Source organism: Kwoniella shivajii, chromosome 9 (assembly GCF_035658355.1).
Source record: "Kwoniella shivajii chromosome 9, complete sequence".
NCBI classification, from domain to species: domain Eukaryota; kingdom Fungi; phylum Basidiomycota; class Tremellomycetes; order Tremellales; family Cryptococcaceae; genus Kwoniella; species Kwoniella shivajii.
Window position 1 is genome coordinate 186,805 of NC_085916.1, and position 18,315 is coordinate 205,119.

Here is an 18,315-nt window from a genome sequence, read left to right on the forward strand (position 1 = left end):
TCTCAAACTCATCTCCACACTCAACAGACTCAACTTATGAGCGACTCTGTCAGATGCTCAATATCATTTTGATAGCCAATTTTAACATCTACTCATGTTAGATTATCTGAGTATACAATTACCTGGTCCACTTGCTTATGTGAGTTTTCTCTAGTCCTTTAGTCCTGATTCAGAACCAGAGCGAGATAAGATCGTTTGTCAAGTTACGAAAAGAACGTCCTCTTATTCGTGAACAATTGGGATACGGCCGTCTAGACGAGCGGAAAGATTATAACTGACATGTTGGCTCCTTCGTAGTTCCCCTTTATCTGTCGATTAATAGCATTCTTACTCTTCGCCCCTGTCGGTCTTTGTATCATACTTGACGTTATAGCGTACGGTGAGTGTATTACATATGTTTCCATCTCTGTTTCGGTACATCCACATTTCGGAACTGAGGATCTTTCTATCACTACTTTTACACATAAAGATGCGTGTTTCTCAATATGAAATTCATCCCTCCTCATCATGACGAATACGCTTGTTACGATGACCTGCGGGTGGAGTGAATAGCCCGAAGGTCATACTTGCTTAAAACGGCGATTGAAATCTCATCTAAGTCAATGCTCATCTCTTTCCTTCTTGTACACATTATAGGCATCGCTCGTACACTTCATCTATCAATCACTCAACGTAGAGTACCCAGATCTCCACCCGTCATATCCAAAGAAATCCTCACAAACGACTTGATATCTTCCGCAGAAGTATCAGAAGAAGAATCCGTCTCAGATAACTGAACATCATCAACAAACAATCCCAAAGACCACATCACCCAACTCTATAACCAATAACAATATGTCAGGCATCATTCCAATCACACTCGTTGGTGCAACCGGTCTTACTGGTACTGAAGCACTCAAATCTATCTTATCCTCCTCACATCCTTTCAACCTTACAGTCTTGACTCGTCGATCATTGCCCCAAACCCCACCTTCTTCAAACTCGCAAACTTCGCTCAACACTAGACTTTATACCAATCTCTTCGACGCTCCAACCGATGGGCAGAAGATCGCTGAGCAAGGTGGCATCTATGTGTCATGCTTGGGAACAACAAGAGCTACTGCTGGAGGTACCGCCAATCAAGAAAAGGTCGATTTGGACTTGAACAGGGATTTGGCAAAGAAAGCGAAAGAGGACGGTGCTGAAACAGTGAGTATGGCATCTATCACTCAGGCAGGGTACAAGCTACGGATGAAACAGACACTGATCCCCGTATGGTACCATACTAGATGATCCTTGTTTCATCCGGTGGAGCTGATCATACTTCCCGTTTCTTCTATATGAGAATCAAAGGTCAATTAGAAGAAGATATTAAAGCTATGGGATTCAAGAAGGTCATCATTCTTAGACCAGGTGCACTTCTTGGAGAGAGGTGAATATGATTCTCATTCTTCCATATCATTTTTTATGACTTCTATTCGCTCCTTGATCGGCTTAGTGCTGATTCCGCTAACAACAATCTTGTATCCGTAGAACCGAGAACCGAACTGGAGAATGGCTCATGCAAGGTGCTTTCAAGGGACTCAAGAAGATTGGTATGAATTACAACATGTCTACTTATGCGGATGAGTGAGTGTACCACCCCAATTCTATGCCTCATGTCTATCTCGTAGTTCAATACCACCAGATAGAACTCAATTCGGGAATAAGTTGTTGACGGCGTGTGTCATTCTTAGTGTTGGAGCATGTATCGCACAGCTCGCAGCCAATCCACCTAGCGAGAATGTCCTCACCTTGACCGACGATAAAATTGTTTCTTACGCCAAGCAATTCAAACAATCCAATTCTTCATCGACGATTTAGATGTTCATTTCCTTTTGACACAGGTACGACACACGGAATCCCTTTTGGATAATCGATTATGAATGCCAGGCTAGACTTCCATATCGCGTTAAGCTGTTCACAACTCTTTTCTATCTTTCTCGTATCGTCTTCTTTCTTCCTCCTTTCTTTTTTTCCGAAATGACTTTCATTTCTTTTAACTGAACTCTGGTTTTGATACATAGATGGTTGTCTGTTTTCGTTGTGATATAATTGATTCATGCTTATATATATATATGTTTTCACCTTTCGTCACATCATTTCTTCGATTGGAAGAGTCATGAATGAACGAAATTATGCATTTTGTTGTATGTCCTTTCTGTTCCTTACCTGATAAGCCAGACCACGATCTTCTCGAGTCAAGAGAATTGGATCTAGGATCAACTTACAACTATATTCAGGCAGACGAATCGCTCAGATCAGGCAGGATGAGAGGGATTCAAGAAGTTCTTCTGACCTGAACATTCTCCCATTATCGCCCCGTCCATTCCGATATTAGTAAATGTAGAAATTTACTTGAGTGAAACACATAAGTTGAATAATGGGAATGTATATGCATTTAAGATCTATCTAATTATTCTTCATTTCTACAATACATCACCCAAACTCAATCACGAAATCATCGTTTTTTATTTCTTATCCTGAAAAGGGAGTCAGTCATATAATCAACTGTATACCGTTTCATTCTTCTCCTGTGGAAGTGTGATGATCTAATCCTAATCTACCCTTATTGAAGAGTATAATCGTCTTATAGCGAAATAAGTTGCAATGTATCCTATTGATCCTCCAACCAAGAAATCAAGTAAAGAGAAGAGGAATCTATGTTGTTTTGGAAGAGGCAAATTAGCGCAAAACCGAAAACGAGGTATATCTTCTTAGAACAAAGGGAAAGGGTAACACTCACAGGTAGCCAAAGTACAAAACCATACTCGTGAAGCTATCCAAACTTAATCTACTTGCCCAATACCAAACTCCATAAGCGAATAACCAAAAGGCGGAACCACCTCCGATCATAAAACTCCTCCAATGCCATCTATATTCTTCTGCACACAAAACGAAATAAACGAATAATACTGTTACTGTTGCAGTAGTCAAAACCACCACTATAAAGGTTAAGAATAGGAAACCAAAAGCATAATATGCTCTGTTACCAAATAAACTTGATAAAACGAAATATAATTCAACGAAAGCGGCACCGAAAGGAAGTATTCCGCCTAATATAGCAGCTTGAACCGTTTTTAGATACCATGGTTTAGGTGGTATTTGCCGAGGAATACTTGACACTCGAACTGGATTCTCAAATGCTCCATGTTTCATTCCCCAAAAGTATCCGGCAACGCTCAATGGAGCAGATATCAAAAACCATAACAACAATATCGCAAGTATTGTTCCGAATGGCACTGCGCCAGAGGCAGAAGCGAAAACCAAGAATAAATTGAGTAAACCTATTATTGAGAATATGACAGTCGGAAATAAGATTGTTGTTAAAACCAAATTCTGTTTCCATAGATCTCCACCTAGTGTAGCGTATGTTCTCGAACTTGCGTAACCGGATACACATCCGAATAATGTCCAACAGATCAACAAGACAGTTGCTAATGAACCTCTATTTGATGGTGACAGGAAACCGAATAAAGCGAATACGAGCGTTACGATACACATCATTACGAGGTGTGAACCGTTTCCGACCATCACAGATAAGAGCATCGGTCTTGAGGGTAATCTGAATACTTCTCCATGTACTAATTTCCATCCATAATCTTCTTGAACATCTTCAGATAAATCAATAGCGTTATATCTTGATATATCTTTTGATATCGTTCTATACAATACCATTGCGACCATAAAGACCAAGAAACCAACGATGACCAGAGAATTGACCAAAGAGAACCAATGAATCTTGGGATCAAACACATGTAAATAAGCATCCCATCTTAATCCCCAAGGGATATCGGAAGGTATGAATGAAACCGAATATGAGTAATAAAATTCATTATTGGTAGCTTCGGATAAATGGAAAGGTTGACTGGCGAAACAATCTGGTTCTCTTGAACCTGATACCATTGAATTAACAGTTCTTGGATAGACTAATACACCCACAACTCTGAAATGTCTTGAATCTCTTGCGTGATATTGTATATAAATATCGTAATGATTATTCAAAGCTGGTAAATCAGGTATAGTCTCATCATCACCCAAATTGAATCCTTGGGCATCTAAAAAGATCTCGCCTGTCTTCGAATCTCTCTTCATCTCAGAGGAAGGCAATCCATCTATAATGAAATTCAGTCCATAATCTTCTTTTATTCTATCATTGATGAATTTAGCATCTTCTTTAGGTACACTAGATTGACATAGCATCTGACAAGTGGAGTTTTGCATCATGGAGATTTCATATGGTGAAGTTAAGATTCTGTCTCCAAACAAGATTGATCCTAACGATTCAGATTGTTTGACTGGTCCTCCGGGTGGTTGACAGAAATGAAATCTCGGATCATAGTAATCGTGAGATATCAATGAATGGAGTTTAGAGTTGAGCATGGGGGTTAGGGTGTTAACGAAAACATCTATTTTTTCACCTTGAAGGTAATCTCGAGGTGCTGTACCAGGCAGGTAGAATGCGGAGGCGAGAGGGAGGGCGAGGAGGGGAAGGAAGGCAGAGAGGATCATTATGAGCGAAGCGAATCAACTAGGTTGAGCGAGGAAGAGGGCGATGAACGTAGTTCTAGTCTTCCACGCCTGGCGTCACTTGAGGTCTTGATCACGCGAGTCGATGTGTATCGATGTGATATATCTTGGTACTTTTCTGCTTCGTCGTATGTGACGCTACTAGTGAAGACAAAAAGAGAGACCTCCAGAGGGGTGAAATATAAAAGTCAGACTGTGGATTGAAATATAGGTTCGTAGTCGCGACGAGACAAAGCTGGCGGCTTACTTCCCCATTGTAATTACGTAATCATCGATAGAAGAGAGTGGAGGGGGTGTATGTTGATGTTTTAATTGTGCTTTCGAAAAGAGAAAGATACATTCCACTTCTGACATCTTTGGGAAAGTACAACCTCAATTTAAACAGATACGAAACAAAGCACAGCAGCTAGCAAGCGTAAAGCGATGGTGAGCTTAGCAATACAGACGACACAGAACATCGTAGCTAATGCTTCACGTAGTCAGTAACATTACACACCACTCATGGGGATATCAAGGTATGTCAATGTTACCCCCTCCTCTGTCCCAGCTAGAGCTGGGAGACTGACGGTAGATGTATTGCCACAGATGGAGATATTTTGTGAATCAGTGCCTCGTGCGGCAGAGGTATGTGTGACCTTCCTGCTCCACTTTGCGATCATCCAACATGAATCCGGCTACGTGTAATGAAAGCTTAACATGTGATTCGCCAATAGAATTTCTTAGCACTGTCTGCATCAGGAGCATACGATAATACTCTGTTCCATCGAAATATAAAAGGATTCATGATACAAGGTGGTGACCCATCGGGAACTGGAAAAGGTGGTCAGAGTATATATGGAACTCCGTTCAACGATGAGATCAGACAGACTTTGCGGGTGAGTTGACCAGTTTTTTCCCTTTACCGTGTGACGGGACATGATATCCTCACTCCTTGGGATGGAGAGAATACATGCTGATAGCTGAGCTGTTGCTGGCTCAGTTCAATAATAGAGGGATAGTGGCCATGGCGAATGGAGGTCCAGATACGAACAAATCGCAAGTGAGTGTCATTCGCAATCCCTCATTTCAAAATCGTATTCTTCATGGTCGAGCGGAGAATATGTGGCCAAGAGGCACACCAGCAGTACATTGAGCCAATTTGTCCGTTGCGTTCATTAGTTCTTCATAACGTATGGTAAGCAGCCTAGCTTAGATGGTAAATATACGATATTTGGCAAGTGAGTTGTAACTCTTTGGCTTTGCCAGATCTATCGTATGACAAGAGCAAAGCTGATACCGTTCTTCCCTCGTGATAGAGTCATAGATGGATTGGATACGACGCTAGATACAATGGAAAGAGTACCTGTGAACGCCAAGAATAGACCATTAGCAGAAATCAAATTGAGCAGCATAACAATACATGCTAATCCAATCGCGGATCAGGTGAAGTAATCGTAAATAGGGGAAATAAATACCTAAGATGGGAGAAAGATGAGAAAAATCAAGAAGACCCATCGTACAGTGAACAAAGGCATAAACAGATGCAACAATACCGAAGCGCAGAATATGTCAATTACGGTCAACCATTGAGGATTATACATGCATGTAACATATATCATACAATATATATACAGGTTCGATTATGATCAATCGGTGATGATTGAACGATGGATTTAGCTATACCAAGCATTACCTGCCATCTGAGTTCTTATAGCGCTATAGTCCCGGTTAGGTATACTCGATTTGGTGATCTTGAAAATCCTTTTCGCATCCTACATCATACATCACAAGTGATTATAAGCTGCCTGCCTAGCCTGAGATGCAAAAGGAATTACTCACCTCCCAAGTCTTAAGATCAAGTTCGACTACAGCTTGATTCTTCACTATTACTTCGTCGAGTTCGGAATCATGGGCATCTGTGTCTCCTGAATGAGAGAACGATGTGAGGTCAATCTTTTGCTGTTTGAGCAAGGCGACGATAATAAATCTCGCACCTGTATAGGTATAGGGAACGAATAAGAATTTTGATTACTTACTGATTATGACTTCTCCATCATCATTCACATCTATACCTGCTAATCCTTGATTTAGTAAAAAGGAAACGAAAAAGCAGTTTTCCACAGATTGTCCGAAATCTTCAGGATTAATTACTAATTCAAAGAAATTTATTCCTTCTCCTGAAGGATCTAATTTTGTCAATACCCTTTTGACCTGGCGACACGAATCAAGGTTAGTTATGAATACATGATAAAGTTGGTTGACGACATGTAAAACCCAGGGCGAAGTTTCAATATCCCACAAACGCGTGAATATTGTGCTGGGAGAGAGAAAAGACTTACCATTCTGACGTTAGAAGTGAAATCGTCCTTCGACTTCTTTTCGCCTTCTTGCGTTTGAACGTCTTCAGGTCTCACTTCAGGTGCTAAAGGTTGTCTCTTTTGCCTTGGTCCGACATTTCGTTTAGTATGGATGACTGATAATGGTCCATACCTATACAAGGAATACAGCCGTCACATCATCAGCTCGGACAATCTGTTCATACGAAGAGGCTGATCCCCTTGACTGCCTGTGTATCATGATTTTCCACTCACATGAATTCTACACCGGGTATCCTCCTATAATACTTCGCAGCCATCCATCCTATTTTGCTCCAATCTCCTAAAACACCTTTACGTGCACTTCTTATCTCGTGCGATTCTTCCAACTCGTCGTCCGACGATAAATCTTGATCCGCAAGTTCTGCTCGATCCAACCCTAATTGGCCTTTGATCCTAAATTAGGTATTAAGTCAGTTTCGATATGGACGCAGTTGAGACGACGGAGAATCATAGATTGTACACACTTCAATAGGAACTCATCAATATCAAAGGCTACACCATCAATCTTGAATTTCTTGGCTATAGCCATAGCATTTTCGGTATTCGTTTTCATCAGATTCGCATCTAATGTCCCTATACCAGTGTCTTTAACTGTTTATGTATTCCATGACCATCAGCTATTTGCATGTTTACTGAAGGGACTAACTGGAACAGCTGATGCATACCATTTACGAATAGCCCTTCCTGTTTCGACATTGCGATTATAATATCATCTGCAGTCGAATTCGCCATGTTGGCTCTCATATCTGTTTCATATCGACCATATCAGTCATTTAAGCTATCTTACCGAACAAGATAGCGGTATTCAGTTGAAGTGTGAATAATTACTCACCATCAGCTTCATTCTGCAAAGCCCTGTATTCTTTCCCTAGCCTGACTTGCTCTTCTATACTTGGCTTCTCGAAGATTTCAGCTACATCTGTTATCCTCTTCCTTTTCTGGGTAGGGGTGAAACCGTTTTGAGCGTGGTTCGATTGTCGTGGTCTTGATGGCCCTGCTTGCGACATCTTGTCTGAGTAATTATGCTGTTTTTTAGTGATGTGCAGGACAATTGAATTGAGGATAGATAGCTGAGAAGATACCATACCAAAATGAAGGAAAGGACAATGTTCCAATGTCCCAATGTCAATGTCCAATCATCCCCTTATAATCAGACGCGTCAATACATGTCACTTACGTAATAGGAAACACTGTATATATATAAAAGTTGACGTGTGTTTTGACCTCCACATCTCACCTTCATCTCCTTTTCTCTTCTTCTTTACATCTTTCTCTGCTTTCTTCATCATCTTCCTTGCATCACTCTTGCTTGTCCGCAATCAACATACAGTCTCATAAGATGACAGCTTCGGCCAGCGCAAGATCTGTTCCTGGAAGGTAGGCGGCCTTTACTTTCTAGACTTATTCGAGCTGATCCAATCACCTATATAGTGAAGTAGGGGACGATCCTCACCATTCCATTACCGAGCAGAGTAAGTTGGACTTTCCTCATCTTTGTGAGACAATAAGATGACACGCTACGTGACATATAGACCCAGACAAGTAAGCTGTTCAAGATGTCTTTCGACTAGATCTTCAAGCTGACACTTGTCCAATATCATTTAGCTGTTTTCGTATTCTTCTCGCTACTGACAATCACATCGGATATGCGGAAAAAGATCCTATAAGAGGTCAAGATGCCATCAACACGTTCAGGGAAATCTTGGAAATCGGCAGAGACGCGGAGGTCGACTTTATCTTATTGGCAGGAGACTTGTTCCATGAGAATAGACCAAGTAGGACTTGTATGCACCAAACCATAGCCCTCTTGAGGGAATATACTTTAGGGGATAAACCTGTTTCAGTAAGTTGATTATGTCCGCCGAAGATACACGGAGGCTGTGATAGGTGAATGATCGAGCTGACACTTGTTTTGAAACCGTAGTTCGAGCTGTTAAGTGACCCATACGATGGAAGTGCACCTGGGTTCTCGTAAGCTTACTCTTACCATCTCAGACAAGCGTCAGCTCAGTTCCTTCTTAGGTTCCCCGCTGTCAATTACGAAGACCCCAATCTTAATATCGCCACTCCTGTCTTTTCTATACACGGTAACCACGATGACCCACAGGGTACTGGTCCGGTGAGGAAACCTTCTCTCTCCGTCTATCTACTACTGGGCGTTACTTAACCTAATTTTGTTTTGCAGGAAGGAGCACTGTGCGCACTCGATGTCCTGTCTGTCTCCGGTGTACTGAATTACTTTGGTAAAGTGGATCTGCAAGCCGACGAAGCCGCTCCTGACGATGGGTCGGACAAGGGTATTCGTATCAAGCCTATCCTTCTTCGTAAAGGTTCTTCTCATTTGGCCATGTACGGTGTTGGCAATGTCAAAGATGCTAGAATGCACTATGAATTAAGGTCAAACAGGGTGAAAATGTATATGCCTGAAGGAGGAGATGTTCCGGAGGAAGATTGGTTCAACATTCTTCTGGTTCATCAAAACAGGTGAAGCACATCATTTGGGGTTGGATGAGAGAGCTGACCATACTTTAGAGTCAAACACGGTCCGCAACAATCAGTACCAGAAGGGATGTTTGATGATTCTATTCGACTCGTGGTATGGGGTCACGAGCATGACTGTCGTATCACCCCTGAAAAAGTGGAAGGCAAAGATTACTGGATCTCTCAGCCTGGTAGTTCAGTTGCCACCAGCTTGGCACCAGGTGAAGCCATACCGAAGTCGGTAACCCTTTGCTAGCTACATTATGGTTTGAAGCTGACCTATGACCCTTTCACAGACATGTCGGTATCATGTCCATTCAAGGTTCACAATTTCAAATTGCTGAAATACCGCTCAAAACGGTTCGACCATTCGAGCTTGACGAGGTGATCTTATCTTACGCTGCTGAACAAGGAGTTTTGAGTTTGGATGATAAAGATAGTATCACAGATTATCTTCGAAAAGAGGTGTGTTGCTTCCTGTTCTATCAAATGTGTTCCGCACTGACTTGACAAAACAGGTTGAAAGACTGGTCAAACAAGCGGAGGTGAATTGGCGAGAACGAAACCCTGATCCCAAGGAAAAGATGATGTTGCCTTTAATCAGAGTAAAGGTGAGTTCATGTGTCGTCTGCTCAGCATATACTTGTATGCTGACCCAACGACATTCAGGTCGAGACTACCGATGCGAAGGAGATGACCAACCCGGTACGATTCGGTCAACTCTTCGTTGGTAAAGTCGCAAATCCACGAGATATATTGCAGTATTACCGAAAGAAAAAGCCTACGGAGAGAAGTAGGTGACGGCACCCATTATCCCCAAACTTCCACTGATACTTTGACCCTGAACAGAGGTTAAAAACAACCCCGACCTTCCCGACGAAGACGAAGAAGAATGGGAAGGTGAGGACGCGTCTATCTTGACCACGAATGATCGACTGGCCAAGTTGCGAATGGCAAATTTGGTGAAGCAGTACCTGCAAGCCCAAAACTTGGAAGTATTGGTGGAGAATGGCATGGAAGATGCTGTTATGAGGTTTGTGGAGAAGGACGACAAAGACGCCATCAAAGAGTGAGTGTAATACGCGAACATCAAAGGCATACTGCGCGGCAATTAATAATACCCATGAATTCGCGCAGCTTCGTCTCGGATACATTAAAGATGGTCGGACGGGATATGAGAAGTAAGGACATGGACGAAGATGATGTGGAGGACCATGTCAGTATCTCGGGTAATGGTAAACTGCACTTCTAGCTGATTCGACGTTACTACAGATGCTACAAGCGAAGGAACAGTAAGCTGTTGCTGAATCGTGATCAGTGTCACAGCTGACCTGCCACAGTGCTGCGTCTCAATATGCTGAAGCTCGACCTATTCCCAAGGAAGTGAGTTGCCTGATTGATAGAAGGGTTATGATGACTAACATAACCTGTTTCAGAAGCCAAAGAAGGGCAAAAAAAAGCAGAACGACTCAGATGAAGATAGCATGTGTAAGTGGCTGTCACGCTCGGTGTAATGATGTATCTGATAAACGACTCAGTGGAGGAAGATGATGATCAAATGGATCTCGATTCCGATGGCTCCTTGGCTGAAAGCAAAGCTCCACGTAAGGGTAAAGGTAAGGCTCCTCCAGCTAGAGGAAAAGGCAAAAAACCTTTAGTGAGTCACCATTGGGAGGATCGGTGCGTAGCTGACCGCAGCTCCGTAGTTTGATGATGCTTCAGATTCTGACTCTGAAGAGGATGAAGAAGAAGAAGAAGTGTTACCAGCTCCTAAAAAAAGAAGTGCAGCTTCGACCGCAACCTCAACTCGAAAGCCTGCTGCTAAAACTACTGCCAGAGCACCAGCTAAAAAGGCCCCTACCAGAGGTGGTGCAAGTGCTAAGGCACCACAACAGTCTCAGTTGACGTGAGCGCGATCCTAATTTACTGATCGGCCTTAAGCTGATAACATTTCACGGAACAGATTCTCTAAAGGTAATAAAGCCTCCAAACCTGTAAGTGATTAGCCCGCATGAGTACACGAGAAACCGGAAGTTCAGAGCTGATGTTCGATCCGTGCAGATTGAGCTTTCCGATGATGAATAACGCTCCGGGCATCTGAAAATAAGATCTTTGGCATTGAATGACATTGTATATCCAGCATGATGTGTATGATACCTGTTTACTCTATACGATAATTATGTATGATACGTGCATGATTGGCACAATGATACCGAAGCCTTTTCTTCCTTGATGTCAGGTACATCGAAATGTGCAGTCGATACTGACATGAACTTACTATCACAATGCGTTCTAACTTCTATGACATACTTACTTGTGCGTAGGTGGTGGTCAGTTATAGCTTTTTCGTATTTCATGCAGGGTATATTCTATCTTTCCCGTATATTGACAGATAACCGTCATTGATAGTATTTGTTGGATTCTGAGCTGTCTCCAACTGATTTTTTCTCTGGATTTTCAGGATCTTTGAGTAATCCGGCTTCATATTTCCTTACTGCTTCAAGATATCTGGGACTGCTTTTTGCGCTCGGCCATAAATCAGCCACAAGAGTCATGAAGTACAAGTTCAGACCAAAGGCTATCGTCCATTCTAGAACCGCGGCAGCTGATGTGGATCTATCGCATTGTTCAAACGTATGTCCATCTACAGGAACTGCTTTGCCTTTACACTGATGTCGTGACAAGATTATTTTCTGGGCTGTGAATGAGAACAATCATGCGTTTACTCACATACATGTAAACTCCTCCAAACGTTGATGCCAATACCACTGATGTAATCACTACGAGTAATTTGAGTATGCCATTTCGTAATAGGTGTTTTCTATCTGGATGTTCTTTGCTCAAGAACCACTATGCATGGAACAGAATCGAGAAACGAATATCAGCTATCCAATCCGATATAAGGCGGTATTTTGCAAGATGGGTACTAGTGTGATTGCGGGGATTTCCCTTGGGTATAGGTACGGGTGATATTACCTGTGATCACTTACCACTTCTATAGTTTGAAAGATTGCTGAGATAGCTATGCCACTTATGAATACCAAAGTCCCATACCAGTGAACTTTTTTATAGTCCCAGCAGTTCCACTATAGTTGTAGGTCAACATATATCTGCTCCGTTCATCGGATATCAAAGTGGTCTTACGGACACAATAGTGAGATATTATGAGCACTCACTTTAGATAAAATGAAGAGACCTGAGCAACCAATGAAGCAGAAAATGATCGCTAATCCCGCTACAAGATAAGTTAGTCAATTTTGCCCCAAAAATGTTGGTCGTCATTTGCGGTGATGTGGCACTGTGGATGATCATTCAAGAACTCACAACAGATCTTCTCTGTCAATTGTCTGGTACCAGGTAATCTACCCTTACCTCTCAGCCACGCAGTAACGACTATGGTGGAAAAGTACAATCTGCAAGGATCGCAAAATTTTGACCCTCAGCTGCGATCATGTGAAAATCTGCCATCTTAACCTACATTATTACGATTAGACAGATGATGAAGAAGAAAGTCTCGTTTGCAGCCCCTACTTCAGATATGAAAACTATGTCGGCTGAATTACTTGTATATCTTGGTTGACCATTGTTCACCCAGATAAGTAGAAGTATCAAAAGACCTGTAAACCAAAATACAACAGCAGAGATAGGTAACCAGACCCACGCTCCAAAACCTATTCAGTTATCAAGTTTAGCCTGGAGTCACACACGTCAGACGAGGAAAATGATATATATGGTACATGTACTCACGACAATGAGTGATCAGCTTTGTTGTGTCTAGATACCATGGTAACGGGTTTTGAGGTGTCGCAAGTGCAGTGTTGATGTTATCCATTATATTATTCGGGTGTAGCTTTATCGGAAGTGACCACCCAGCTCGACGACTACCCTCTTGCTCGTAGTTCAATATGTCTTTTCACGGCAAGTGAATTTATCAGTATTACTGCCTTTGAGATAGTCAAGATTGAGGATACATGTCTAGTACAACAATTCAAGGCAAGTCATATGTGTATAGATTCCCGAGCGGGAGGGTCGACGATCCAAAGGATGGTACAGGATCCGTTGTGGATACGTTATTTTGCCACAGAAGGGAGCTGTCGTTGTTGTGACAGGTCGACAATCCTTTGAAGGTCAACGCATATTTCCTGCTTTAACCTATTATCTCTAGCTCAGATGTTTCAAAGTGCATTTACATATACAAGTGTAATATCCAACGACCGCCATTTCAAGTAAATCACCCGAAAATCTACCATGATTGAACGACAAAGTTACCCCACTGTACTCATGGAAATACAAGTAAACAGACTCATTCATTCAGGCCACATGGCAGTCTTATTTCCCTCATCAGTATTACTGTCCCTCGTACATTTTCTAAGAGTCCGTTTACAGTAATAGATCAAATCATAAAAACTCTTATCTAGAGTTGGTAAATCCAATTCATATTTATCTTCTCCATTATTCGAACTGAATGATAATTTATAACTTGCATTTGAATTCCAATTGTCAGGTATGTTTGTTTGATATTTATTGTCTAATGTTGATTCATTTATCAGAGTGATTCTTGCTGTTTTTTGGATATCATCTAGGTCTCTATTAATATCGTTGATTATCGATAATGTCATGTCTGATACTTTGGAATTGGATAAATCAGTAATAGAGTTTAATCGTGTCTGTATAGATGAATAGTAATATTCATCAATGATATCTTTGATTTTCAATGGATTGTCTCTTCTTTTTCTTAACAATGGTTCATAGATCGTGTCAGCTAAATTAGAAGCTATGATCTCCATTATACTGTCCGCATAATGATTTAAGCTTGTATCCAGTTTTTTACAAATCGATAAATCATGTTCAGCCATCTGCTTAGAGGTCATTTTGATCATTCTTTCTGAAATCGATAAACACTTTTCTACTGTAGCTCTTGTGGTTTCATTTTTCATTTCACTCAACGCACGTTTAAATTCTGATAGACTCAATTGGTCTTTGAGGTTCGAGATTGTACTTTGTAAATTTCTATTCTGTTTGTATAGATTTTTATGATGATTTTGTACACCCGTTAGTTGATCCAAATATTGACTGGAGACGCATCTCCTGATAGGTTCTTCATCATCTTCACCATTCATTGTCTTAGCTGAACTATATTTGCAAGTTGAGGAGACTGGTAAGAAGGATGGAATGGTATCTTTACTATATGCCATGATGTTGTCATACCCCCGTTGTTCAGTATATGCTGAGATATCGAGTAAGAGATAATCTTTATCGTCGATTTCATACTTATGTATACGAAAACGACCGAAGCTGACAGATGCATCTTGCATCGATCGAGCAAAATTTCCTTTGACATCGATGGCTTCTCACTCCGCCAACACGAAAGGGCAAATATGGATCGCCCAATCCATCTTCCGAGAAGAGAAAGGTGAGCCGACTACCATGAAAGGAACTTCGTGTAGTGAAAATCATCTTCACAGGATTACAAATCTGTCCATTTCGGCTAGTTTTGCCAGTCGAGAATACCCGATGTATTCCTGTTCACCAGGTTCCATGTCTTCTTGAACACCGGCCCCGTTGTCCAAATACCAATCAAATGGCTTCTTCCATCAGCGATGCTATGCGATTTACTAATAGTATTGGTGCCTTCCGTTAGCATCGCAAATACTGGTTAGTGAAATAATGCAAATTCTGATACATCGTCATCACACTAATCAAGTATAAAGACTATCATCAAGGGTATAGATTTATTTGGGACTTCTTTCCGTTCTCTTTCCTCCCTTCATTACTCTTCTTGACAGCAAATCGTCGTCCTGAACCTCCCAACAGCCGTGTGCCAACGATCGTACTGCATGATCCCACTCCTTCTCGATCTTTTCGCGATTTACTCCTTGGCAGACCGAGTGGCTCTTTTTCTGACCTCGGGGTTTGGGACTTCCACACCGGCGTCTTCGAGTGCCTTCTTCTCTTCCTCTCCAGCAGGGGCGACAGGTACGACAGCCTTGGTCTGAGTCTTCTTGATGGTGGCAGTTTGCTTGACCTATGACATATCACTGATTAGCCTCCATACCATTTTTAGAGGGGTTATGCACTGTGCACTTTTGAAAAACTCACCTTGGTAGGAGCTGAACCGATTAAACCGAATAAAGCAAGGAGCATACCAAGGACAGTGAAAGCGGCAGCGGCAAGACCGGCAGCTACTTCAGGCATTTGTTTAACAGCTGAAGCGAAATCGAGACCGGCAAGATCTATCATAAGAGTACCTCGTCAGTTAAGAGCAGTAAGATCACTGCAGCTAGCCAACACTCACGTAAGAACTCGTAAACCTTCAATCTAATTTTGTCAACCAATGTGCTGGGGTGATCAAGGTCCTCATCCTCTAATGAACCCTCGGCCTCTCTCTCGATAGGCTTCTTAACGTGGAAAGTCTCATCTGCGAACTTCTTGGCTTGAGCGGCATCATGTCCAATGAAAATGTTATCGACTGAATGATACAGCGTTGAGTTAGCTGACCGATAACGTGCCAGTACATCTCACTTGAAACTTACAGAGTATGTCCTCAGTCATAGTCCAAAGCTCAATTCCGATACCAGCGATCTTTGTGAAATCGGATGGGTGGAGATCTTGGAAGTAAGCAGGGTTAGGGATCTGAGCAGGAGCCCAGGGTCCTTTGTATGCGGGGTTAGGAATTTTTGGTACGGTCCATTTGCCCTATGTAGACAGCAATCAGCTTGCTTCCATTGAAGATACGATGGACGGGGAATCTGACTCACCTTGTAGTCAGGGTTTTTGACCTTGGGTTGAACCCAGGGACCACAGCCGGAACCTTGTTCACATTTAGGGTTTGGGACCATAGGAGGAATCCAATCTCCATCTTCCTCATCCTGCATATACCGGCTATCAGCACGGTTCTGTTCGAGAATGAACCTATTTGGAAAGCAGTACTTACATCCCATTCCTCTGGTTTCTCAGCCTCGGGATCGGGGATGTACTCGGGCTCATCTTCATACCAATCTGAAGGCTTGGAAGCGGCGGTATCAGTGATCATGAGAGGTGCGTCCTCGTCCCAGTCATTAGGCTGCGGAGGTTAGCCAGCTATTGTCGTTATGGGTTGGGCGGTGTTAGCTTACCTTGGTAGCATCAGCATCTTCAATTTCAGCTTCATCCACCCATGATTCAGGCTTAAAGTCCTCAGGATCATCTGCGAACAGAAGCACCGTCAGTCGCTGTTGTCTACGGGTAAACTTATATCTACGCTCTCGACTTACCAATATCCTTAGGGGGGTTGACGGCAGGAGTAAAATCCTCGAGAAGACTACCGGTCTTGACCGACTCGTCATTGATGAGGATTTCGAAGGTTTGATCGGGACTACGGAGATGATGTGAGCTGATTGTAACTATCTGATGTATGCCGCTACACCTGTGACTCACTTGACGATCAAAGTGTATAAAGCAGTGGTCTTTGTGATTTTGGGTGCAGGAGGATTTTTGAGATGTTTCTCTTCCCATTCACCTGTAACGGGATTTTGGTGTCTGAAGATAAAGTGGACTTTATTTGTTGATCCACATTTGTCGGGACCGAACATGATTGTAAATGGTGTCTAAATCACCAATCAAATGTCAGCAACTATGAACACCGTATGAAATCTGGAATGGGAGATTCTGGGACCATGGTCTCCAGAAAAGGCAAAGTACTCACCTTATCAGTGTAATCTTCTCCAGCACTGAAACCTCCTTCGCCTTCAGTGAGCAGTTTGATATAAGCACCACCACATTCGAGTCCTTTTTGAAGTTTGACTTCATATTGAACTACCAAAGGTTTACCCTTAGGATCAATGGGTTCGGGGAATAATGTGGAAATAGCATGATGAGCAGCCTTGGTCTCTAAAGATGGGTTGATCACGTTGATCAGTGTTTTGGCCATCATTCACATACGTTCAGGTATCGAGATTCACTCACTCAGAACAAGACCTTTATCTCCTGGAATACCAGGGTAAACCTCTGGTTCCTCAACTTCCCATTGTCCAACATACGAGAAAGTTTCATCCCCTACAGGAGTTTGTTTTGTGGCTCTAGAAATCACCCATCGAGAGTCTGAGATTGCATCGCTGAACTGTTCTACGAAGGGAGCGTTGAGGGATGTAGGCTATACAATGGAGACAAAGGAATGTCAGCGAGCGAACACAAGGACAGAACTCAAGACTAAGACTTGAGTGTAACCCAAAGCATGTATGGTACGCAGATACTCCAGATCATCCGCAAAAGAGAGATCCCGATCAGTAGTCGATGAATCTCCTACTCACATGAAATACAGCTTGTTCAGCAGCGGCCGAAACAGCCAGCAAGAGTGCTGAAGTACCAGCTGCGCTGACTACACTTTGAGCTCTCATTTTTGTTACTTGCTTATCGATTCTTGGTGAATAGATTTAGACGGAAGACGGAACAGAACACAAGTTTCTTTTGAAAACAACGACAAAGGCAGAACAAGTCGAAGATGTATCTTGAGAGAGGATGAGAAGGAATGAAAAGGAATTAATGTGTGAAATGAGTTTCCAGTTCACGATGATCGCGTCAAGCTATCATTTGTCGACGTGGAATATATATAACCCCCAGACACGTGGGGGCTAGATGAAAGCAACGGAAGAATGGAATATTCCGGAACTATCAATTTATCCCATTTTATCCCATTTTGTCCCACCCACCATTCAGTAGAGCAAAGGGATCGGTTACATAATAGTTGATGACGTAAGAGGATGACACGGTTAACGAGACTTAGTTCACAGTTTCATGATTCACACAAATAACATATATAGCATCATCATCAATTGCATTCTGAAAAGGTTGAGGTAAAGGCGTACTATCAAGGCTCATTCACAACGACTCTTCACCACATCTTGACAATCCGACACATCTCTGCCAATTGATATATTGCCATCACCCCCCA

The 18,315-nt window shown here is 42.2% G+C and overlaps 9 protein-coding genes across 9 annotated transcripts; 4 read left to right on the forward strand and 5 right to left on the reverse strand.

Annotated features, from left to right (window-relative positions):
* Positions 1 to 94: 94 nt before the first annotated feature.
* Positions 95 to 776, forward strand: IL334_006396 (uncharacterized protein; the record flags this gene model as incomplete). Its single annotated transcript, XM_062938098.1, has 3 exons — positions 95 to 139; positions 298 to 379; positions 637 to 776. The coding sequence occupies 3 exons, from the start codon at positions 95 to 97 to the stop codon at positions 774 to 776; spliced, it is 267 nt and encodes an 88-aa protein (XP_062794149.1).
* Positions 777 to 834: 58 nt separating this feature from the next.
* Positions 835 to 1,842, forward strand: IL334_006397 (uncharacterized protein; the record flags this gene model as incomplete). Its single annotated transcript, XM_062938099.1, has 4 exons — positions 835 to 1,188; positions 1,269 to 1,411; positions 1,513 to 1,608; positions 1,716 to 1,842. 4 exons carry the CDS (start codon positions 835 to 837, stop codon positions 1,840 to 1,842), a joined length of 720 nt encoding a protein of 239 aa, XP_062794150.1.
* A 734-nt stretch (positions 1,843 to 2,576) lies between these two features.
* Positions 2,577 to 4,530, reverse strand: IL334_006398 (uncharacterized protein; the record flags this gene model as incomplete). The annotated part of the gene is made up of 2 exons (XM_062938100.1): positions 2,577 to 2,679; positions 2,765 to 4,530. The coding sequence occupies 2 exons, from the start codon at positions 4,528 to 4,530 to the stop codon at positions 2,577 to 2,579; spliced, it is 1,869 nt and encodes a 622-aa protein (XP_062794151.1).
* A 441-nt stretch (positions 4,531 to 4,971) lies between these two features.
* IL334_006399 (peptidyl-prolyl cis-trans isomerase-like 3) lies at positions 4,972 to 5,979 on the forward strand (the record flags this gene model as incomplete). The annotated part of the gene is made up of 7 exons (XM_062938101.1): positions 4,972 to 4,974; positions 5,028 to 5,063; positions 5,134 to 5,172; positions 5,262 to 5,423; positions 5,528 to 5,587; positions 5,707 to 5,765; positions 5,844 to 5,979. The coding sequence occupies 7 exons, from the start codon at positions 4,972 to 4,974 to the stop codon at positions 5,977 to 5,979; spliced, it is 495 nt and encodes a 164-aa protein (XP_062794152.1).
* A 221-nt stretch (positions 5,980 to 6,200) lies between these two features.
* On the reverse strand, positions 6,201 to 7,912 carry IL334_006400 (uncharacterized protein; the record flags this gene model as incomplete). Its single annotated transcript, XM_062938102.1, has 8 exons — positions 6,201 to 6,299; positions 6,367 to 6,452; positions 6,564 to 6,738; positions 6,867 to 7,017; positions 7,119 to 7,298; positions 7,370 to 7,496; positions 7,571 to 7,651; positions 7,738 to 7,912. 8 exons carry the CDS (start codon positions 7,910 to 7,912, stop codon positions 6,201 to 6,203), a joined length of 1,074 nt encoding a protein of 357 aa, XP_062794153.1.
* Positions 7,913 to 8,244: 332 nt separating this feature from the next.
* Positions 8,245 to 11,471, forward strand: IL334_006401 (DNA repair protein (mre11); the record flags this gene model as incomplete). Its single annotated transcript, XM_062938103.1, has 20 exons — positions 8,245 to 8,282; positions 8,337 to 8,377; positions 8,438 to 8,447; positions 8,511 to 8,748; positions 8,830 to 8,876; positions 8,928 to 9,024; positions 9,091 to 9,389; positions 9,438 to 9,623; positions 9,683 to 9,851; positions 9,905 to 9,997; positions 10,056 to 10,179; positions 10,236 to 10,455; positions 10,524 to 10,602; positions 10,659 to 10,678; positions 10,727 to 10,769; positions 10,823 to 10,874; positions 10,925 to 11,043; positions 11,093 to 11,292; positions 11,350 to 11,380; positions 11,448 to 11,471. The coding sequence occupies 20 exons, from the start codon at positions 8,245 to 8,247 to the stop codon at positions 11,469 to 11,471; spliced, it is 2,130 nt and encodes a 709-aa protein (XP_062794154.1).
* A 314-nt stretch (positions 11,472 to 11,785) lies between these two features.
* IL334_006402 (uncharacterized protein) lies at positions 11,786 to 13,218 on the reverse strand (the record flags this gene model as incomplete). The annotated part of the gene is made up of 7 exons (XM_062938104.1): positions 11,786 to 12,055; positions 12,117 to 12,236; positions 12,377 to 12,472; positions 12,563 to 12,621; positions 12,711 to 12,799; positions 12,865 to 13,057; positions 13,134 to 13,218. The coding sequence occupies 7 exons, from the start codon at positions 13,216 to 13,218 to the stop codon at positions 11,786 to 11,788; spliced, it is 912 nt and encodes a 303-aa protein (XP_062794155.1).
* Positions 13,219 to 13,693: 475 nt separating this feature from the next.
* Positions 13,694 to 14,581, reverse strand: IL334_006403 (uncharacterized protein; the record flags this gene model as incomplete). The annotated part of the gene is made up of 1 exon (XM_062938105.1): positions 13,694 to 14,581. The coding sequence occupies one exon, from the start codon at positions 14,579 to 14,581 to the stop codon at positions 13,694 to 13,696; it is 888 nt and encodes a 295-aa protein (XP_062794156.1).
* A 674-nt stretch (positions 14,582 to 15,255) lies between these two features.
* IL334_006404 (uncharacterized protein) lies at positions 15,256 to 17,761 on the reverse strand (the record flags this gene model as incomplete). Its single annotated transcript, XM_062938106.1, has 12 exons — positions 15,256 to 15,411; positions 15,486 to 15,619; positions 15,682 to 15,855; positions 15,920 to 16,082; positions 16,145 to 16,255; positions 16,321 to 16,449; positions 16,502 to 16,572; positions 16,640 to 16,740; positions 16,803 to 16,972; positions 17,071 to 17,255; positions 17,331 to 17,517; positions 17,675 to 17,761. 12 exons carry the CDS (start codon positions 17,759 to 17,761, stop codon positions 15,256 to 15,258), a joined length of 1,668 nt encoding a protein of 555 aa, XP_062794157.1.
* Positions 17,762 to 18,315: the final 554 nt, after the last annotated feature.